Source organism: Hirundo rustica, chromosome 4, assembly GCF_015227805.2.
Source record: "Hirundo rustica isolate bHirRus1 chromosome 4, bHirRus1.pri.v3, whole genome shotgun sequence".
In the NCBI taxonomy this organism is placed as follows: Eukaryota; Metazoa; Chordata; class Aves; order Passeriformes; family Hirundinidae; genus Hirundo; species Hirundo rustica.
The window spans coordinates 34046421-34070668 of record NC_053453.1 but is presented as its reverse complement, the minus strand read 5'-3'; the positions used below and the strand labels follow the sequence as shown (position 1 = coordinate 34070668).

The 24248-nt window shown below is 38.3% G+C and overlaps 1 protein-coding gene across 4 annotated transcripts in view; it reads right to left on the bottom strand.

Moving 5' to 3' along the window:
• TBC1D30 (TBC1 domain family member 30) overlaps positions 1-24248 on the bottom strand; it is a 52963-nt gene that overhangs the window by 5456 nt on the left and 23259 nt on the right. For all 4 annotated transcript variants that reach the window (XM_040063140.1, XM_040063142.2, XM_040063143.2 and 1 more), the window contains 9 exons: positions 18977-19038; positions 18515-18580; positions 15462-15587; positions 14371-14556; positions 10597-10765; positions 9056-9224; positions 6193-6298; positions 875-987; positions 565-704 (listed from right to left, as the gene is read on the bottom strand). In XM_040063140.1, the coding sequence (XP_039919074.1) occupies positions 565-704; positions 875-987; positions 6193-6298; positions 9056-9224; positions 10597-10765; positions 14371-14556; positions 15462-15587; positions 18515-18580; positions 18977-19038 (1137 nt within the window). The remainder of the gene's footprint in view (positions 1-564; positions 705-874; positions 988-6192; positions 6299-9055; positions 9225-10596; positions 10766-14370; positions 14557-15461; positions 15588-18514; positions 18581-18976; positions 19039-24248) is intronic.

The window sequence follows — 24248 nt, the reverse complement described above, 5'->3', positions numbered from 1 at the left end:
GAAAGGATTTGAAAAATAGTGACATTTTGTCAGAACACCCTAAACCATCACCAATTTTTTTTAAAGCTTGTTGTATATTTTGGATACATTCAATCTGAAGGTTTGGCCAAAAGAGCAGTGAAATCACTTGCAGAATCTACTCACTGTTGATAGGTTCCAGTATTAGCCATGCATATGCTAATAAAGATCAAGATCATTTATTAAAGGTACACCCTTCAGAAAATGCTGACTACCTAACAGCTGTCTCAGAAATAAGCATGGATTTAGGGTGGAATTTTTTTCACATAGGCTTCTTTTTTTGTGTGTGGGCAACACTATGGGGTTGTTGTTAATTACAGTAGCCAAATCCTTAACTGACACCATCACTGTACACCTACAGCCTTCCAACCTGGCTTTGACGACATCTTCATGAAGCACAGAGCAAATCATTTGGTACCTGCTGTAACATCTATGTGCAAAGAAAACACATTTTCCATAGCAGCTTTCACAGACAGAGATGCAGACAATTTCTGCCAGGTCATATAGATTTAACTGTGTTTTCCAAAATTAAAAAAGTCACTTTACCTTTCATCTGTTTTTGGTATTTTTGGAGCTCTGGTGCCAAAAACCCACTTAATGGTCCAAGACAACCAATTGCATTAGCAATTGAGTCTTCATCATCTAAGTCATTTTCTTCATCACTGTCTCTGGTTCTGCCTAACCTTCTGTCAAAACAGAACATAAGAAGTAAGGAGGATACATTCTTAAATGTGAACATTACCAAGCACCTTAATCTCTTTTAGAAGTGTACAAGGGAGGATCCACCCGCCTTTTCACCATCTGCAGAGGGTAAACAATAACTCCATACATCATAAGCAGTGCATTTCAAACTTACCCTGAAAATGAAGTGGATTTTACTGCTGCAGGGAAAGGAGTAATATTGTATGTGTATTTCTCCCTTAATTCTGCCAGTTGTGGGAAAGGAAACTGAGCCATGGAGTAAACAGTCTAGGGGGAAAAAAGAGGCAACTTTAAAAACTTTTGCTTTAATTAACAGTCTCACAAAAGAATTTTTCCATGAACAGACTTTCACAGTCTTGCAGGTATAAAGGCTGCACATCCTTGCACATGCACATACCGCAAGAAAATGGTCTAGTTTTATGATTCAGTCACTATTTCCTGTAAGAAAAATAAAGAACTGACTCACTAGAAAAATACACAGTTCAGTTAAAAAAATAAGGAACTGATAATATGAGCTGTAGGATACTTTACTGATTTAATAATTATTGTCAACCTCTTCTTGCCAGAACACTGGAAATCCTCCTCCAATTATGATTTCACTTAAATGAATGCATCATTTAGGATTTGGGAATCTCTCCAGAAGACCTAAGTTTTTGCTCAAGAATTCAACAAAGTATTAGCACTAGCATAGATAGGAAGAGGCAGATCCTCATCGATGTGGACTGTTACCTGACTCATTATTTCACCTGAGAAACTCAAGAGCTTGTGTGAAGGAAATCACACCAGCACAAAAATAATAGCTAAAGAGGAAGGATCCAACATTATCCAAGTTTTCTTCCTTCAGTTTCTAGTTTTGACTGCTGGTTGGTTTTGAGGCTAAAGGTAGGGTTAGGCAGCGTAAAGGTAGTTGTTTTTCTAAAACAAGGTCATCGAAATGCTAACAGATTTTCTTTACATCAATACTTAGAGTTTAAAAAGATACATACTTGCAAATGCATTTCCTTTCAGTATTATTTTTTCTGTAGGTCACCAGCCAACCTGGCATAAAGATACATATTCATTGCAATATCACTGCTGATTTCTTCCTACATACTTAATTGCTTTTTTCCCCCCCTGCTTTTGTTCACTCTTCAGAATTTTCAAATAACTGCCAAATAGTTCATTCTGAGTCTCAATATCAAAAGGAAAAAACAAAACCAAAAAAATAATTTACCATAGTTTCTTTGAAATATTAAAGCTTTTCCACACCCTAAAAATTAAATATCTTTTGAAAGACAGCAACATAAAATTTTCTCATTACCTATGACAGTAAATCTTCACTTACGTATTTTTTTCCTGTGCTATTAAGTCAGTGTCATTTTCATCTGAAGGCAAATGATCTCAATTAAGATTAAAGGAAATTCTGAACAGTTTCTACATAACCCATTCTTGAACCATGCCTTGTCTATGCTAAATACACTAAGAAAAACTGCAAACATGGATTCAGCACTAGACATTTCCTGACATAAAGAGGGAAAAAAGTTTTGTTAGTGGCAGTGATGTGACACTGAGGAGCAGGAAGGACACTCCTGTCTGAGTCAGCGACAGGGCCATAGTGCACCCTAACAGGCTTCTGTGTGAGAATGCTTTTACAGTTCGAGCTGTGCACAGACTCTAAAGAAAGGAAGGTGCCTTCAAAAATCCAGAGCATGAATTGAAGTTTTGCCACTTCATTGAACTACAATGCTACTGTGAAAGGAAAATATTCTCTAGGGCCTGAACAGTGACTTCCCATTCGTCCACCAGACAAAGGAATTTTATGATCTGGAGAATGACCTACCTCCAGCCCAACACATCTGCCTGCTTGTTTGATCTCCATCATACTTTCCTGTTAGGGCTTTTTTGGTTTTTTTTCCCATATGTTTCAACTGTCTCCAGAGGTCTGTCTGGAATTTATTTCTACTCTTTATGTCATTGTCCTTCTCAGGTAACTTGTTCCATATGCTGGTTACCCTTGAAGTGAAACAGTCAACTCCAATTCCTCCATCTACTCCTTGCACCTACTGTTTCAGATTAGGCTTTAAGTTTTTGCCTGTCTCCAATCTGTATCTCTTCCACATCTTCTACAATTTCTTTCATTTAGCATACATATTGTAGCTTAATTATTGTTATCAGATTATAACTGCAGGCCTTGCTTATCACCTGGCTAAGAGGTCCACAAAATGAATTTTATGCCAGGGCAAGTTCTGCTGGAAATTAAAAAAAATATTGTCAACTGATACCTCTGATATCCTCCCAGCAATAATTCAGAGTCAAAGCATTCTTTTTCTAGTTTTTACACAACCTTGGATGCCATTTGGTTATTTCTGGGGAACTGTCCCAGAGGCAAATTTACTCACAAAAGCATGATGCAGCCAAACTTAGCATCTTATTTAAATAAGGGACAGATCCTGGGAACAAGAAAAAAGACAAGGACAAAACCCCTCTATTCTCACATTAAATCATTTGACAATCCTTTGCCTTACTCTAAAAATGCAGAGCTGTCTACACCCTCAGCAGAACACTATATGGGACGTGATGGGCTGTGGCTCCCAAACAGGGTAAGCCAGTCAACTTATCAAACACCCTTATCTCCATAGCTACCCCTCACTGGTTTAATGCTCCTCTTTCTTTTCACTTTTACTAACAAAACAAAACAAAAAGCAAAAACAAGCCCAGAAGAAAACAGGAAAAGTGCTACTCAAGTAGAAAGTTAATAGTGAACACCATCCAATCAGGGTAACTGCCTAGGAAAGATAGTTCAAAATGCTGGAGTAGCACAGAAGGATCATTCCCCTCCATTCTACGTAAATACAAAAGGATGCCTCTCCTCCAGCTGGCTTCTCATCTCCTCTGTGCTGCAATATTTCTGGGTGTACAAACTGAATTAGTTCAGCTGCTTGTAAAAATGCTCACTTTCTCAAAGGCATGAAAGCACAGACTCAGTCTAGCACACTCTATTTAGAATATCTGCAGACACCTGATGTACAGCCTTCTGTCTCCATATTGGAACCAATACATACCCAGTCTAGAATCCGATGTGAACAGCACTTACCCTTTATTCACCCAAACTGTTCAATCTGGGAAAGGAAGAAACTCCAGGTTGGCTTGCTCCTCCAATGCCTCCATGCTCTCCTCAGTAAAATGTTAGGAAATTTGCCACCATAATGACCAAATCTGCAAAAGCTTTAAGGCTCCCATCCTAACTATAGGTACTGTCTGCATGGGAGGGATAAAACTGCAGCAACTATACATGCTGGTGGAGAGAATGAGGACATGAGTCCCCTGTTCTACTTTAGACATTTGCTGTCAACACTTCCCTTGAAGGATCAGTTGTACCTCCCTCCTTTAACTCCCAAAAGAAACAAGGCTCTTAGAGCACAATTTGTTTTCTAGTGGTTGAGAAGTGCCTGTTATTCTGGCTTAAGAGCCTGGACAAGTAGTTTAGATGCAAATATAAGTGTTACACAAGTCTAAAGAGAAGTGAGATGATTGCCACCAGTGCGCTCCACTGAAATGTGTAGGGAAGGCAGAGTGGGATATTAATCCTTTCCCCACAGTAGGATACTAATCCTTGAGCCATCTTGTAAAAAGTATTAGACGTAAATTCATCATTCTGATTTTTATTAGGAGAAAAGAAAAAAAAAATTAAAACAAAGCATCTCTGGATGACTTATCTGAAAAAGCTTAAAGTAATTTAAAAAAACAACATGTTCAAGCAGCCTTTTCATTAATGCAATAGTTCATATTCCTTAAATTTTTTTCTCCAACCAGATACAGGGTAGCACTTATATGCCCTGATGGTAAACTCTTAGGGTTCTTTATTCTTTCCACTTAGGGGAAAGGGTAGAGACCTCAGAGATGGCTACACTGCCAGCACCTGCCTTTGACTTGAAAACATGCAAACTATACTGTGGTTTCTTCAACTGAGAGGACACACATAAACCAGATACACTGCTCCTCCATACACAGAACTTAAACCTGCCACATTCTCCACATCAGTGGCAATGCCATCCTACCTTAACACTCTTGTCAGTGCCACAAAATACACACAGAGACTATCAACACACATATGTATTGTGCCAAATGCCCATTTTTTGCTGAAGCACAAAAGATTGCTAATTTGCTAGTATTTGTAATTGCAAGAGTTAAAAACAAACAAAAAAATCCTTCCATCCCTCCAACCAGTAAGTTACCCATCCCTTATCTTCTGTTACACACAGCAGCAAAGAAAGAAATCCAGAGTCACAAAAGACCATTTCAGATTTCCCAAAATTATTCTTGTTCACAAATGCCACACCTTGATTTTGTACCACACTGGAGACCAGGAACTGAAACACAATGGGATGTCAGCTTGTACTGCCCTCCTTACACATCCTCACTATCTGAACTGTCTTGTGAGGAACCTTAACCCATTTTTACAAAGCATGTGAGTACCTCTGACCAGCTGCATTTCCACTTTTGAAGCAAAACAAAGCCACAACACTCACTTCTCCCATTCCTAGAGCTTTCTCATCAGACAAAATACCAATGACCAAAATAATAAAACTGGAAATAGTGTATTTTAACACAGTCTTCCAACAATAGGTAATAGAAGTCATCTGCTAACAACTGTTATTAAACTTCTGTAGCTTCACAGGCTGGCATTTTTCCTTCCCTTAAGTCAGGTACAAAGTTTCGGGTGAATTATGTTCTCTGTACTTGCACCAATTTGATCACTCTGCTCTAACTCATCAAAAGGAAAGTTCTAGAACAGTAGCATGAAGTCCTTATAAATCATCTAAGTAGACAACACCTTCAAAATAGCACAAGAATAAGTGTAACAGTAAATAAATAAATTGTATCAGCTATACTAAAGGCCCTTGCCTTTCCCAGAACAATATGGGGTTTTGTTCTCATACAATGACATGTGCTTTAAGAATTCAGAGACTGCAATCATCTTCAAATGTCTTTGCTTACAGTAAACTACTGACTGTTCATGGTGTTTGGGGTTTTTTTAAATCATGAAGGACTTTTTATACAAGTCGCACTTCATAAACTTATTTCCCACAGTGTCTGCAGAACAGAAACGACACAGTGTAATAAAAACCTGACCGAAACATAAAAATAAAGCAAAAGAACACCCTAAAAATGGTGACTCCTAAAAGATTCTACATTTTACTTGTGTAAATGAAATTGAGCATTATATCACAAAAGACTTTCAGCTGTCAACATAGAATCCATTTTTATTAAATGAAGCCTAGTGGTTCTCTGCATTTAATACATAAAATAAGCTCTAACTGCATGTCATCTACTTGTTACATTGACATGCTAGCTCAACCCAGCTTTCTGAAACTTTTATTCTTGGTAGAATTTAGGTTTCTGCAGTATCTGAACAAAAATGTGATTTGTTAGAAATCAATACCTGAAGAAATCAAACAGAAAACACAAAAAAATTATGTCACAGTTACTCACCTGCATAAGTTCATTGCTGTCAATCAGACTGTCTTCAAGCATTTCCTGAGTCAGCTTGCCCATAGTACTGTAAAACTCATCTGCTGTTTCACAACACTCAATCTGCCTACATTAAAATACATGTTTTTATTTTATTTTTATGTATAATTCTACATATTCAAAGCAAAACTGATTTTCTTGTCATCATAAAATATACATTTCTGTTAGCTTAACTTTTATGTTTATTTGCAATTCTGCCTAGACTTCCAAATAATAAAATTGTGCACACAACATTGGAAAAGCTGCAGCAGCTTCTTGTCCTGACTCCTCATGATAACAGATTCATGCATTTGCAGACAGGCTATTTATTCCCTCTGCCCCTTGATTCTTCTACAGCACAAGAATCAAGACATTTTGCCTCCTATTAGCACAAGGGAGTTCTCTCATCAGCTCAAAACAGGAGCATAAAGACTTCTTGACTACCTTATCACTCATCCTTCACCATGCACCAAATAGCCAAATTCAATATCTAAACTTTCTTTTTGTCAGACAGGAAGATATTCACTTGGCCAGAAACAATTTCTGAGGAATAAATTAAGCATAGGTGCATTCACATGTCACTGTGTTAAAGAAGAACGAAGCTAATATAATGCAGAATGAAGGAAAATTCACTCATTGAATTTGTGAATGCTTTTTCTAAATTAGGGACGGGAACTCTGTCGGTTTTGGTTGTTTGTTTTCTTTGGTAGTATGCTTTTGTTTGTCTTATTTTGGGGAGGGGAGTTCAACTGGATATTTCTTCTGCATTTTCCTTTAAATTTCTAAAAAAAGAATCACTAAACACAGAGTGTCATCTAGAGGAAGAGAAATGTGAGCAATATGCTTTAGTGAGTTGGTGTTCTACATACATACAGCTGCTAAAATCTCTCCTGCGGAGTGAAAAATTAGTTTTACTTATATCTCAAGGAGCTGTATTGATGGTTACATATAGTAGCCTCTCCTCTAAAACACAGGTGTTGGAATGATGAAAAAAAAAAAAAATACACTGGCTTTTTTTCTTTAGCAATAGAAGAAGTGGCTTCCCTCGATCTTCAGCACCTGTACATAACAACCACTGAGCTATGAAACTCCTACTGAAAACTTAAGAGAGTTTGGGTAAAATAATAATTATGTAGCTAAAAAAAAAAAAAAATCAATAGAAACAATGGGTATGTAGCCAATTATCACAAGCTTCTGAAGCTTCTGGCTTACCTGCCATTCAGTCTCTCATGACCTCCACATACTGCTTTCTCCACTGCACCTATATTTAACTTCCCTGTTCCATCAGCCTCCCTCAAAACACAAGTAACGATTGAGCCACCCACATTTTAAAAATGCACTTCTCACCCTATTTTCATTTTGAGAATGAATCTTGAGAAGTATGAAGATCATGAGACTACAAACACTATTTCAGACCCCACCTCTTCAAATCCCCCCTGTTCTAGTTCTAATGGTGGACAAAGAGAAACAAAAATATCACAATCTCCTCCCAGCATAAACAGTGCCCAATCTTTTACCAGACCTTCTCCCATTCTCCACAGCTACAAGGTGTGTAGTGTGACCAGCTTAGTCTTAGACACATTCTTATGTACCTCTTGATTCTGTTCTTTTCAATTTTTAAAATCATGTTAAATTTTTCTTTAAGCTTTACGATAAAATCTTCAAAGTAGTAACTTCCTTTTTATCATCTTATGAGTTGTAACATTCATAATTACAGCATTTAAGTACATAGAGATCCACTGGAAGAACTTTTTATCTAAAACAGCATGTGACTACATATAGCTTAATCATAATGCAAATGATTCATGCAAGTTTCATTCATGGACTGAATATCAAAAAAAGTTCTCAGGAAATTATTGTTCTAATTATTATCCTTCAGATTAAATGTACTAAACAAATCCTCTTACAATGCTACCAGCCTGCAGTGCTAATTTATTCAGAAAGAAAAAGGGAAATGAAACCTCCAAGGGCAGAACTGAACATAAATCCCAGTGGTTCAGTTTCAGAGAAAAAAGGAAGATAAGTTTTAACAAGCATCACAAGAAAAAAATCGATGCAGCTGCTGATGCCAGCTGAAAAATGTTTCCAGCTGAACAAACATCTGCTTGACCTGTCAGAGCTCACACCTCCCACTGAAGCCAGTGACAAAACTCATTTCTCTGGGAGCACTGTAAACTCATTGGAAGGCAAATATTTGCTTTGACAACAGAGGAGTTTAAAGAACTAACCATCTCTTGTGTTCTGGCCATGTGGTGCGTTTCCAAGGCCATAGAGGACTATATTAGAAACTTGGCTCAAGTGTGCTTAAAAGCAGAGAATTTCAGGAAAATTAATTTTCAGGTCTTAACAGAAAAGACTCACATACCACAAGGTCATTCCCTTAGTAACACTGAACTCTTGTACTGGCCAAAGCCAATGGGCTCAAATCCTTAAGTTTCCTTAAGTGAAACTGAGGGAATTAAAATCCCCATTTTCAGGTACCCAACTAAATTAGTTGGTCACCCTAAAGCCTCTGTGTCTTTACACAGAGTATTCACCAGTTCCTTCAGAGGTTTATGTTCAGGAAGGTTCAACCTTTTGGCACAGCACAAAGACAATATACACAGACAACTCCAACAAGGAGACATTTTCTGCAAAAAGGGTCAATTAATTATCATGCAATTCTGACATGATGTCAGAATCACATGTTTCTAAGAAACCATAAAGGTCCTTTTTGCAGCTTTTTCAAAACAGTCATTCTCCTGAAAGATTGCATCTTGTTTAGAATTGAGAACATCTTAAGGAAAACAAAAGTTAAACGTGGCTCATACTGAAAAGAAAAATCAGATTAAAAATGACCACTTACTCTCCTAGCTTTGCCCAGATAGCCAAAGCTACTCTCAGTATAATTTCAGAGCCTTCAAAGAATACTGAATCCCAGATCTTCAGAACTGTATGGTTAGGCAGACAGGTGGCAAAGAGCGTCAGAAACCACTGCATTGTGAAGACATTTGTAAGTGGGGGTTCATAGCCTCCTGAAGTTAAAAAAACAAGCAAAAAACAAGTTACTTGAAGTAACTGCAACTTACTATGATTTTACAAGGAATATAAACTGCTTAAAATCCACCAGACCTCTTTTTGTGCTCAAAACATACTTAGCCTTCAGCTGTCCAAAGATAAGCTAAGAAATGGAAAATAGAAAAATTCCATAGTCACCTTCCATTCCAGTGCACTGCAAAAAACTAAGCAGCATCATTGGCTTTGGACTATAAACCCGGGAATACACCACCACACTTTTTTTCCCTTATATCAGAAAGACTGTTTCTCCTTCCCCAAAGCCATATGAAATAAAAACTGCTATCAAAAACAAGCCCACCAACTTCCCCACAAAATGCTGCATTTTTTTCACCAACTGATGGCATAAGTCTATCATGGTGATAAGGTGAACGTGACTGTCTCTGTAAAGTAATAGCTATTATTTTAATATCCTGGTATACTTGTTAAGTTTCAAACAAAATGCATTTTAGCCTGAAACTCCAGTTTTACTTTTTTATGCTCAGAGAACACTTTGTGCGTCCCAGTATCAACTGATGCACTGAAGGCCATGACCAAAGAGGCCAGACTGTGAAAACACTTTCAAACAGCAAATATTTCCTTTGCTTTTTATACAGTTTGGGCATAGATACATGGAACATAGTAGCAGATCTTTTCTAAGGTGGAACTCAGTGTCCACTTAGCACACTTCTTTTTCCCAACTGAAAAAGAAACCAACTAACCAACCAAACTAACAAAAAAACTCCTACCTTCCCCAGAACATTCCCCCCACCCCATCCTAAAAACAAACAAACAAATAAATAAATAGAAACCACAGTGCAAAGCCAGTTTTCAGGTAGCAACCCAAGATGTATGTCTGAGTTTTGCACCTGTTTATTGGTAAGGATCCAGGTGAAGAAATACTCACCAGCCCCCACTGGCTCTCACATTGTAACTCTTCCCAGAATGGCTATATGAGCCATAAACTACATGGACCAGTAGGAGGAGGACGCCTATCTTCAGCTAAGGCAAGAAATTACCTTTCCAAGGTAGCCCTTGTACTGAGCTGTGTGTTAATTTTGTCACTCCATGCTTTGTATATTCTTGTCAGCACAATTCTGTCTGCAGCTAGTGGTGGGACCAAATTATTTCCCTTTGTTTTTTCCTGGAAGTACCCACCTATTTATGTTAAGGTTATCAATAATGGAAGCCATCATATTTGATCTTAACAATTTAAAATACATACGCTAAGGAATAAACTCATGTAAACACTTAAAATACTTAAAATAAAAATGCATTTTTAAATCAGTGCTCAGATGAGATAATAGCAAGACAAAGTTTGAAAGCAAGAATAGTATTTTCTGTTGAACGTACCTCCACTTTCTCTGTTAGCAGCTCTTTGCAGGGTGTCTAAGTGCTGCGACAGTTCAGGAAGCTTCATTCGTAACAGATCTCGGAAAACAGCCATATCCACAGAGAGAGCACGGAGATTATTGACAAAGTAGCTATCAGGAAGCACTTTATCAATTAGGTAAATCATGATCTGTGGGCAAAATGAAAGACTATCATGTAGTACTTACAGAGTGTCGCTAGAGGACACAAAAAGATACTCACAGAATCTCTTGACTCCATGAAGATGAAGGCTGAAGAAAAGAAGAACTTTATTGTTTACAAAGACCTCAATTATATAGATTCTGAACAATGACCAGGGATTGGAGAACAAGGTTACTACCTCTCCATCCCACTGGCCAGACTAGAAGTCAATCAGTTGACTCTCATCAGAGAGGAATGTGGAAAACACAATTGTTTACAGTACAAACCATGAGAACTCAGCTACAGAGCTCTAAACATCTCAGAAAGCTCACATAATATAGCAACAACAGAGCAGTTATTTTCTATGAAAAACAGAAAAATAAAATTTCTCTCTTCGCTAAAGAATGAATTGGAGACAGTGGCAACACATGCTTATGGCACCTCCACTAATATGGAGAGAAAATATAATCACTTTGAGTATCTTTAGGTGCCCTAGGTATCAGCAACTGTTCAAGATGCAAAGGCCTCTTGAAACTATCCAGAATTTATGAACCATGAAATTATTGAAATCAATGTCCCAGTAAGCTATGCCCAAGCTGGCAGCATTACCCACGCCAAAAGCAATTTTTGACACTTCAGATGCTGCAACTGTTTATGAGATTCTTCACTGCTGGAGTCTCACTGTCCCTTCTCTGGTTAATGCCACAACTTAGAAGACTGATCTTGCAAGTCCCCTATTTTCCCTCTCCAAAATGCAAGGCACTGTTCTTTAAAAAGAGATTTTCCATACATTTTACCGTGATTTGTTACCACAGGCTGCACTCCATCTTGTCACTTTAAAAGTTGCTAAATTAAGCAGCATGAGACATTTTAAGCAGACATCTGTTTCAAGTGAGATATCTCAACTACATGGATGGTAATAGATTAAATGGATACTGTCAAACTTTTGAGAATTAACAAATGCAATAAAAATATGCAGAAGCTGATGTTTAACATCAGACTAATAAAAGACACTGACCTTCACTTCAGGATCTTTTACGATCTCTATGGCCACTCTACTAACCACATCCAAAGAGCCTGCACGCAGTCATCCCATCTGCATCTCATCTCCATCTCCCTCATATCCTTACCATGTCTCATAAATACCTTAACTCTTGAGAGAAGCACTGCACCTTTATATACAGGAGGCAATCCTCCTTCCAATCCCTCTCTTTTCATAAGATGCCCACAGAAACAGCTTATCAGACACAGGACTACCAAGAGCACCACCTAATAGTCTTGCAGCTTTCTTTTCTTTCCCAGCTGCTTGTGAGCATATACTGCCACTTGTCCTTGCAAGATTTCTTTGGCAACAGCAGTCTTATCTTCTGTGTTTTAAAGCATGTCGATCAGTAGTCAACACAAGCAAATCAACAGCTTCTACAGCCTCGCAATTTTGTCAGATACCTTAGGTAACCTTTGCTGAATAGTGGGTTACCTCACTGTCTTGTAAAAATATGTTTTATTTTGTTCAGATATATTTCAACCAATGGAAGAGTAATTTGATACAGCAACATTAACTTACAGCTATTTTATTTGTGTTTTCATTAATCCCTTACAACATAAGCTATAAACCCCCTTGTTAAAGACACCCTTTTATAAAGGCCTTTGCCCCCTTCCCACTGATTAGTATTACTTCACTGATCTCTGATATATGAGAGTACAAAGAACAGAAATCTTTTTCAACACTGAATTTCATTCTGTTTCACCAACATGTGAATTGCTTTGAGAAGACTTTTTTAAAAAAGCACTTCATGGATTTACCAGTTCGCTATAGATACTTTCTTTGTAACACATCTCCACATACTTATTTTTTATTATTTGATTCTGTAGCACTTCCATACAATAGCATGCAAGAGAAGCGTTTTGTTGAGTTTCAGTATCTATGAGACTTTTATAGTTTCTACACATGCAAGCTGGGATTTTCTTGCTTACCATAATTTCTGTAGGCTAACTTTGAAGCAACTCCAGGGATTTAACTTAATGCTTACCTTAACTAGTGAACACTCAAGTATCATTGAAGCTACCATGTTGGATCCTGTGCTGTTAAAGCCCCTTGGCATCAGTAATACCTGCTGTTTCCTAGCCCCTGGGAGATGCTTCCCAGACACAGAGCTTTTGTTTACAATGTCCTCCCAAGAAATGAGACCTGACTGGCAAGACCTGAGTATGTCCTTGTTCCCCTAACTCCCAGACTCTACAATAACCCAAACACATCTACCCCATAGCTTCAATCCTGAGGGCACCTTTACAGGCCTCTGTAGCTTTCTTTCAGTGGCAATGACTACAACAAAACCATCACATGCTAATACCAAATTCTTATTTCCTCCCATCCACTCTGTTCTTGCCCTTCCCCTCTACCCTCCTTCTTCTAGGAAAATTCCAACCCTGCAAAGGCCACGCACGCAGCTTGGAAAAGAAATTACGTTATTTTCCATTCTTATTTTTGCCAGGTATGACCAGTTTTGGTGCAAACAGCCTTCAGTGCTTTACCTCTCTGGGGCAGTCTGGCTCTATTCCATTGTCTCCTCCACACAAGGAGCCTGACACAACTCACAAGAACACACAACACGTAAGGATGCGCACAGCTCTTATTGTCAACTTGGACTTCGTAAACCTTGGGCAATCATATTTCCTACGTACCACAATGTGTTTGGGGAGCTTCTGGACAGTATAAGATCACAATAAAATGTGATAAATTACAGTTAAAAATATTGAGGAAATCTCAAGCAAGAATTATTGAAAGGAAATTTTACTTTCTGATATAAAGTTGGTATATAATGGTATTTTCTTCCTATTACAGGCAGCTGTTTAGAATGAAGGATTAAATACCAGCTAGCTGGACTCTACTGCCACAAGCTTTATATTCTAGGAGCTCTGAGTGAATTTAAATATTTATGACACTTAAATCATTGTCTAAGGCAAAACAAACAGCTCGGTATCTGAAGAGTCACATCTTTTACTATTTGACCCCAACTCATACATATGAGCAAGTTTATTTAAGGAAACTGCACACGATCTTGCCAAACCTTAAACCATGTCCTATAGTAAATTGTATTTCCCTTTTCTGACATAATATAAATTTCATTAAGCTTTATTTTATTTACAATAAAAACCATCTAAGAAAACAAAATACTGTAAGACTAACACAGCCCAGAAATTAGCTTCCAAGTGACTTACTTTCATTTTGAATATTTAGTGTTTTCCTAGGATTTGCTTTGAAATGTAGCCAATTTATTAACTGCCTCACATGGAGCTGCCACATAAGATGCTGATAATGAAATTTTCATATTTCAGCTACCTTTGGTGTTTGCAAGCAGATTTGGGATTAGGGGATAAGATAGCCTACAGTAAGTAGCAGTGGTCTCATTTATTAAAAAAAAAAAATAACAAACATTTAAACTATTCATTTTAGCTCAGATAGAATAACAAAATAAAAAAATCACCAATATAAATCAGCTAACTCTTTTGAGTCCTGCTCTCTTAGGCTGTCTCCAAAATTCACACATTGGTTTATTCTACAGTTCACTAACTAAAAGCAATCTTCAACACTGAAAAAAAAATTTTTTTACTTACTTTCAGGGCATCCCCTTCATTGCCCTCCATTACTTCCAGAATAAGTGCAGCTAGTATGTTAAATCCTTGACAATAGCCAACAGATTTATTCCACCTGGCATAAGCCAGCAAAACACGTTTTAATACCACTCGATCTTGCTCTGCCTCCTGGCCACAGTAAGAACTGCAGCCAGTTCGGTGAAGGTCCTTTAAAGGAAAAAGAAATAAAAATAAAAATGACAAGACAAGCAGAGAAAAGATGTGTATTTTCAGTCCCTGGTTAGTTCTCTTGCCTGTCCCTGTTTTCCTTCTACCTCCACCTTCTGAGTACATACTCTCAAAGCTGATGACGTTTCTTTTTTAATCTGTTAAACCTTTAGCTTACCCAAAAGAAATAGTTTCAGCAAGCTCTTAAGTAAACAAGTCCCCTAAAAGATGTTCATAAGGCATTGCCACAGAAGATACTAACAGATCTCTAGGTTTCAAACGGGCAAGACACAACAGCTGCTTAATTGAACAAAAAAAGAAGCAACCGTTTCTATCAAAGTATAAAAACACTAGTAGATAACTGACTTTTCAAAACATACAAGCCAGAAACTGCCTTTGAAATTTATGTCATTTATAAGTGAAAGGCAAAATGTACAAAATGTCTGGTTGCTTTAAATATTAAACATTAATCAGCTGAGAAATACAAATAGGTAAATGTGTTTCACTCCTGTAAAACAACTGAAAAAAATGCTCATTTGCTGTATTTTAAAACATGCTTTTACTCCCAGAAAACATTTGTGTTTATTTGCAGAGAAGGAAAAAACCCACTCGTTCCTTTTTCTTCATTAAACTCCAGTACTTTTGCAAACAAACAAACAAACAAACAAATAAATAAATAGTAGAACTGAAGGGAAAAACTCCCAGAAATAGCTTTTTTTCCCAGCTAACACTAACCAGACTAGGGCAAAAGAACCAAAACAGCCTCCACCCCCCAAAAAAATTCATTCCAAAGAGAATTAAGGTACAATTTTTGCTAAAGCAGTTGCAGAGATGAAAATAAATCCAAATTCAAATGTTGACTTTTCATTAAAAAATTAGAAAAAAATAACAAATTAGCTGGCTACCTTTACTATCTGGATGCCCATGGAGTCATCATCAGGATTACTTCTTTCATTGAATGTGAAACGCATGGTTTTGTCCCAGTCAATGGCTATGCTGTGTAAGTACTGATCAGCCAGGGTCAACCAAACCTAGAAATACATACAGCAAATTTAGTTATTTCTCTGATAAAACAAAGTCTTGATACATATTGTTAGATGAACCTTATCAGCCATACGTGATCTGCTGTTAGACTTGAAATATGCAGAAGAGGATTTTAGCTACAATTTTTGCAAAGCTATTATTTTAAATACCTTGCTCCCTAAAACAGAAAGGAAGGAAATAGTCAGCATTAAGCATCCAGATCTGTGGACTGCTTACAGAGATGCAAGTCAGCTGTCACTGAATTCACAGGGGCCCTCCCAGATGGAAACACAAGGTAAGGACCCTCTGTCAGTTCAGACCTTCTAGCCTCATAACTAACAAAGAGTTTTATAAAAGGATAACACTGCTGCCAGCTTTCCACAAACTCAACCATGGATACATCTGGAAACTCACGAAAGAAATCTAGCAGTGCTGATGCTTCTCTTCATCAGAACTCTCTTCTGATGACTGCCGAAAAATAGCATTTTGTATTCACCATTTGGTATTGATCTGAAAGCATGACTTGGATTAGAACAACTTACTCTTACAAGAGGGCTTTCTAAACTGTTGGTGCTACAGGGTGTTCTGAAACAAACATTTTCATTACTTTGAAAGCCTGATAAATGCCAGAGCAGATTTATGCATGTGTATCCAAGACAAAGGGTGGACCTTTATTAAAGATTTGAAAACTTCCTGAACCATGAAAGGCACATGACAGATCGTACAATGACAACAAGTAACAATAAAGGACCTTTTTTTTTTCAGGAAACTGAAAGAAATCATGAAAGCAAACTGGTCAAGTTTTATATCAGTCATTAATTCACTCAAGTGAGAAAAGCAATTTAGACACTTCCCACAGATTTAAACACTTAGATAGCTGCATGATGAAGGAATTTATAGACAACTCCCAGAATCTCATGTTTTCTGCATTTAAATGTCCCCTCCCACACTTCTGCGAAGCCACCCATGTGGAGGAATGCCACCGTTCTGCCTCCCAACAGCCTCAGCACTACTGACATCCTACTGATGTTGTTTGACTGGATTCTTTACCTCTGCCAGCCCCAGCAACGAAATGTCACATGCCACAACAATAATGCAGATGTCAACCTGCTCCTTTTGTTGACAGCAAATGAGGCAATCAGCATGCTGCCACAACAAAATACTTCCTCTATTTTGGTATCTATCTTAAAATCCCTGTGAAACTGGGGAATGGCAGTAAAAAGACATCTCTTTTCTTACTACTACTTCTTTGGTTAGCATCATGTGGTCACATGTGAGCAAACACAGAGATGGGCAGAGCAAAAAAGAAAGACAGATCTGAGTTGGATGACTTGGCAGAGCACACACAAGTCTGCTAATTACACAGAACTGGGAGGAGTGGCTGATAAGCCCAAGGACACCTTGACAGGATGTAAAAACGGTCTGACAAGAACCTCATAAAGTTCAACAAGGAGAAGTGCAAAATCCTCCCTCTGCGGAGGAACAATCCCAAGCACCAGTATATGCTGGGGACACTCAATTGCAAAGCTTCTCTCCTATTCAGGAAGGCTGAGAGAGCTGGGATAATTCAAAACAGAGAAAAGGCAGCTATGGGGGAATCCTACCATGTGTGTAAACACCTGAAAGGAGGCTGCAAGGAGGATTAAGCCAGGCTCTTATCCTTGCCCAGTGACTGGACTGGAGATAATGGGCACAAACTGAAACACAGGAGGTTCTCCTCAAACATCAAGGAACACATTTTCACTGTGAGGGTGATTGAGCACTGACACAGATTCCCCAGAGAGGATGTGAAATCTCCATCCTTGGAGATATTCAAAAGTCACCAGGACACAGTCCTTGGCAACCAGCTGTGTGTGGTCCTGCTTGGGCAGAGGGATTAGACCAGATGACCTCCACAGGTCCCATTCAAACTCAGCCCTTCTGTGATTCTGTGACCTCTGCCACTCATGTACCACAGAAAAGTGTCTGAGACGCTTTCTGGAGTGTGGAAAAAGAATATTTCACGAAAGAAAAAAGGCTGTTAGATGGGTATAATGATTCATTGAAGTTGTAGATTAAAAATAAATTCATGTGGTGTGAGGAAAACAATGCCACAAAGTCTTCTCTACCCTCTCCCGTTTTACATTTGTAAAGAGGTACAGTTCAGTTTGGAAAGACAGCAAAAACAGGAAAAGGAAATTAAGCTGATGCATCAGAAATATGTGGAACTATATGCATTTTATAAATCTTAAAAATATTATTTTTATTAAACCTGTGTTATTAAAGCTGAGATTGTGTGACTCAGTTTTAAAGAAAAAAATAATAGACATGCCTCCTTTTATACTAGGGGACTTCAAACATTGACGAATGCAATAAAGTAAGTCTAGCAAAATCCCAATGGAGCCTTTCCTACAATACTAACTCAGTGCAATTTCCCGTTAATGGTGCACTCTGCCATTCTACATCACTCCTGACTCTGAACTTCCCTAATTTTGGCAATCCAAGAACTGTATCTGTGAGCATTCTTGTCAGCATTAAGCATCTATCAACGTCACCTTCGGGTGTGTGACAGACTACACTGCAGATATGTTCTCCTTTTAGTTATCTTCAGCTGTGGGGGCAATTTCACCAGTGCAATTTCTTGAGACTGACAGAATGAAGCAATAATATCTGCTAGATATTATCGCTACTTATTCTGTTAACCAGAATAAGTTACGTAAGCCTCAAGCAGAAAGAACCCAACTATTGAAAACACCATCTTTACCTGTCGCCTCAACCTTTCCAGCTGCCCTGTGAGGTTGTCACTGAATAATGTAAACAAGGAAAAAATCCCCAGTACAACTTAAAAGGTCCAGATATTTGTTATAAAACCCACCAACAGATAATATTGATGTAATTCACCTCTCCTGAGAAACCTACAAGCAATATGGCCCACAAGGAATAGAGATCTACCTACCTTTCTCCGCCATTCCTTTGGGATGCCTGTAGGAAGTCTGGCCACTGCTTTGAGTGCATCATGCCACTAAAGCAAAAGCATCCAAAAATGTAAAATATCCATCATTAGTTTAATGCTACAGTATAGCAGCATTTACTATTTTGCAGACATGCACATTCATTTCATTTTACTGCACACATTTCAGAGCTTTTAACTGCTTAATCCACTCACAAGGAAGATACAGATTAACTACTTAATGATGTGACAAAAGTATAATATTCTAGGACACATGGATTTAGGAAATATCTGAGTAAACAATGAAAGCCTATTCCATTTTCCAAATACGAATGAAACAGCTCTTGATGCAATTGCAAATAATATGCTGGTATTATGAAGACAAATGCACTTCTAAACTAGGGCAAGCACCTTGACTGCAGAGAACCCACTCCTTCACAAACTCAAGAGAAAAATAAATCAAATCACCTGCTGAAAACCGTTTTGACCTAAAGATGGCTCAAGAGTGAATTTCAATTTTGTATCAACCCCTAGAAAGCAAAATGGAAAAGAAAAAAAAAAAAAAAAAGTCATTATTTCATTTAACTCAGAAGACAAAAAGAAGCCACAAAACCCCAAACACAAAAATCCCACAATTGAAACAAGAACACAGATTTTTATCTTTCTGTTTTAACAACTACATTTCAAAACCTGTTTTGGTGAATTTTGTCTTCACAGTGGATTCCTTCAAAATGAACATGTTAACAAGTACACAGACAAGATGTCTTTAAAATGCAGTAACATGCTTTTTAATGATGTCGTTTGGCACAACTCATTTCACTAATAGTCATATAGTTCACTGTTCTACAAACTATACTAGTACACTGCAAACTGTCATATGCATCCACAGAAAAATACAAGTGCAGAGACAGTTTCTTTTCATCTATGTCAGCTCCTTGACATTAAGTCAGACAAAACTAATTTATAAGTTTGGTGTGCTAAAATTATTTTACTGTTCAGAATATAATTTCTTTTTATATAATTCCTCAGACCATAATGCACATTTGGTCAGTATTGTTATTTAAGCTTAGATTTTATTTTGGCCATATGAGCAAATTATTTCACTTGTAACGAAGCAGGCCTACTAATTGTTCATACAATATTACATAAAATACCAGAATCTCAAGCAGATCCCAACATGGCACTGGAGTATGCCAGAACATGTTCAACAGTAAAATGTTTAATTTGCTTTCCACCTCACAGTTTAAATGTACAATTCGTTGGTCCTTCAAATGCCGCTGTCCACAAGCCAGGTGCTGAACACGGCATCAGATCACATCCCCTCCCTCCCATCTGCTGGCACAGAGAATGAAGTCGTCTTTTATTTTCCCTCCATAATTTAATACAATGGTATTGTTCCATATTTACAGTTATGTTTTGCATAGCTTCTCACCTTTCCAGAATATGAAGCCAAACATTTTCAATATAGAAATATATATACACACACAGAAAACCCACAGATTATAATCCTGCAAGGTTTTAAGGATGTTAATATCCATGCTAATCAACTCACCAGCAATACCCAGTTCTTTGGAGGTCTAAACTTACAAGTCTGACAGAAAATCCAACTGTAGTGGCATTTGCTATTTATGGAATGTAAAATGCCTTTGAGCATTTGCATACTGAAGTGGTGGCAAGTAATTTTTAAGCCTTACTACCTGATAAATATGTACTTAAAGACAAAACCTTCTTCTCCGTGTGGTTTGTTTGTTTGTTTATTGGTTGGTTTTTTTGGGGGGTGGGGGTGGAGTGAGTGAATAGAAACAAAGAAAAAAAAATTCACACAAACTCCAGCACTTTTTAGAACTTTAGCATTTTAGAATTGCATCACTAAGATCTGGGGATTAGTGTTTTCCTTTCCCTGCCTCAAATCTAAAAGACATGCTTGATCAGATCTAGAAAAATAAAGGCTTCAAAATATAACAGATACATCATGAAAAAACATTGAAGGATTAACAGCTGTTCCTGGAAGTGACTGTTTATCAGTATTCCTTCCCATAACGCAATGGCACTCAGCAGGGGCTCCTAATAGATAAATCTTTTCATAATAATTCAAAGCAATGTAACAATGCCTGTAACCTACTAAGATTAAATTGTATCACATTTGCTGAAATTGGAAAATGTGAACTTCAATCTCAAAAAATAAAAGTAAGTACTGTAAAACCCTAATACATACTAAAATACATCATGACCAAGAACTCCTTTTGTTAAAGTAACAGATGCTGACATATTACCTAGCACTACCTCGTAGCAAAGAACCAATAGCCTTCCAAAGTAACCATGTATTCATTTCCAACCCAGCAGCCAAATATTAATTATTTCAGTTTTCTAAGACTTAAAAGATCCCAGTAATAACTTTTGTCTCCGTCTTAGAAACTTCCTAAGAAAGACACAAGCAGATACTCTCAGGTCTTCAAAAGATCAAGTACAGCAAGATAAAATCTCAGAGCAAGGCAAAATCTATCTATAGTTACATGAACATCATGACCAGGGAGCTCACACTACAGTCAAGGTACATGTCCCTCCTGAGACTGAAATGAGACCCTTCAAATAAGACCCTCGATTAAATGAGACTGAAATGAGATCATCCATCTACAAAACTTAATTAAATCACAGCGAACAATTAAGACAGGTGTGAAAATTACTGCAAATGAGAATTACAGCACACGGTAACACCAGACTACACAGCACACTCTCTTCAGCATGGTGAGGAACTGCTTGGGCAGGCCATGCATGACAACCTCTTGCAAAAGCCACAGAATCTGTGTCCCTTTATTTGTTCTCCATTAGAAGTATTTTCCAAATCAAATGATGTAGCAGTTTTGTGGGAGAGAAGGGGAAGAACAATGGAGGACGAACCCGAGAGCAGATATGAATTGCTCCTCATTCCCATCCATTTTAAAGAATTTGTATTTCCTAAAAATCAAGAAATTACAATGTTGCTTTATAAAAAATACAGCACGTAAGCATGTTTAAAAAAGAAAAAAAAGCTGCAACCCTACAGAGAGAGCAAGGAAGACAACCAGCAAATTGGGAGCAGTATCTCATTACCCATTACTTATTTCTGGCTCAAGACTCATCTTGCTACATGCAGTTTCTGCACTCTGCTCAAGGAATTTGTCCCTCAGCTTTAGAGCTTAAAGGAAATTAATGCCTATCCTTAATTCAATCTCTCTTGGTTTCTTAAACCTTCCTTTCTCCATAATTTCCCTTTTTTTTTCAGTTGTCTTCTCTCCATAAACTAACTCAGACTCCCCAATAGTTTCTTCCTCCCTCAGTACCCCACACCCATACAATCCTACCACATGTCTGCACCCATTTTCACTGGATTTTCCCATTCCTCACAATCCTCCATCTTTGGGTCACATTCCTCTCCATTACATATACACAATTTTTTTTGCAAAAAAAAATTCTCTTCAGGCCTTAAGAGAACTTTTCTTCCCAGCTCCTCTGCAGGGACAGCCTGGCATAGATGCACCACACACAGAGCAATAGTTCCTACTGTAAGTGTCAGTACAACTCAGCCCTTCCACATCAAATCAGCCAGGCTGTAGTGTCATTTGACATATTAAATATCACCTCCAGTTCATACACTTTCAACTAATTCCTCATAGCTGAGAAGCACATTAACTCATTGGCAGGAATATGTTGGGAACACACTGGAATTATTAGCTCCACGAATACAAGGACACACAAAGGTACATGCTTGGCAAATTTCTGAAAGGTAAGGGAATGCCAAAATAAGCTCTGTTCAATGCCCTTCCAAGCCTGTCACCAGAAACCACTGCAGAAAAGACATATTAAAAATTAAAATTTAAAAAGGGGAAAATATATGCCCCCTCCCAACCACATTCCTGTAAGCTTTCCTGTGTAAAATACACAATAACTCCTGACAAGAAAAGGCTGTAAGGGGGAAGACTATATCCCTAGGATTCCCAAACCCTAGCAGTCCTCCACTGCATAACCAAAATGGACACAGAACCACACAAAGAGCCACAAGAGGGGAGAAAAATACTGTCAGCCAAATACCTGGGTGATGGAATCAAATTCCCAGTCCACCCTCAACATTAAACAAAAGGATAGGGCAAAATCTGTGATTTTTTCAGAAATATCAAACCAGAAGAAAGCGTAGGAAGATTATGTGCTTTGATGAGCATTTGTGAGCTATAAAGACAGTTTTAAACTTGCAAATTAGCACTATAGGTTCTTGGCTGCACTCCACAGCTGTTGAAACCTCTCCCACAGAATGCAAATAAATATTTTATCAAAAATAAACAAGGAAAAAGGCCTAAAGCAGCTTTGTGCACTGTGGGACTCCATACTTGAGGAAAGAGAAATGTCAATGTGAACTATCACCTCATGCTGCTTGCTGTTTCAAGAAGATTCTTAGCCTTTCTTAGCTTCTTAGCTCTAAAGGTAACATTCTGAGTAATTCTGTATGAAACCGCTTCTATCAGGAGCTGGAGTTCTTTAGGATGTATCAAAGCACATCTAAAATCTCCAGTCTAAAAAACTTCTCAATAGAGACAGCTAATGCAGACACTAAGGAAATCTGAAGAATATTTCATCCAGCATATTTTTTAAGGGCTCATTAGGTGTTCCATGCCCAACACTCTACAAAAACATGTATCCTGAACAAGGCTATTGTCTTTACCTACAAATGAACAATATGGAATGCCCCAAACAGTGAGATTTTTAGGACTATGGCATTCATAGTTAGGCCTCCAATCATGTCCCCAGGTCTTTGTGAGAGTGTAAATACAAAAACACCATTATCCAGATAATGTCATTACCTGGGATAATAGCAGACTACTGTTGGAGCAGGGGTCTTTGAGAATTACAAGTCAGGGAATATCCTTGAAAACAGCAACCCCATAAATCTGTACCAAAATGTACCCGAGACCTTATTAATTACAGCTTCTGAAACTCATCTCAAACACAGAGGCAGTGAGCATTGTGTGCTTGATGCACACACAGCTAGTACAATGGGAAACTGATTCTTATTTATTTCCATGTATCGCTCTATGTTTCAGATCTCTGGCTTGCATGCTTTGTAAATGCCAAAAATTAGGCAAGAGATCAACAACGTTTTAGCTACAAGTGACAGCTCTAACATGGTAAATAGAATTTAAATTTCTTGATATTTCATTTTTTAAAAAATCTAAAATTTTGATGGCAGGCAACTAGAATCTAGCATTCAGTCATGATCACCCATCTGTGCTCCTGTTCAGAGCCCAGCTCCCTGGAGTAAATACACGTTGTTTGCTGACCACCCTGTTCTTAAATGATTTTGATACTGAAGCAGGATCTAGAAAACGTAGCTGCAGAGCTGATGCCTTCCCCTTGGAATAGGAATTTAGACAACACCCTACCGCAGACAAAGGCTGGGCGGGAGGACGGGTCTCCGGCAGGTCAAGAGTTAGCAGGTTTATCAGGAAAGGTCTGGGGAGGCTTCGAGAAGACTTCGGGGAGAGACTGGCAGAAAGCTGAGTCGCCGAGCCCGGGGGAGAGGAGACGGAGGGAGAAAGGCAGTAGGGACAGACGACACAAAAGCGCTGCGAGGCGGCGACGCCGGGCGGGAGGAGCAAGGAAAGGACCGGGAGATCTGGAGAGCGGAGCCGGGATCCGCGGGCCGGGCGGGACACGAGCAGGAGGAGTCCTCCGGGGCAGGGGCAGCGCGCTGCCTCCCCGCAGGGCCCCG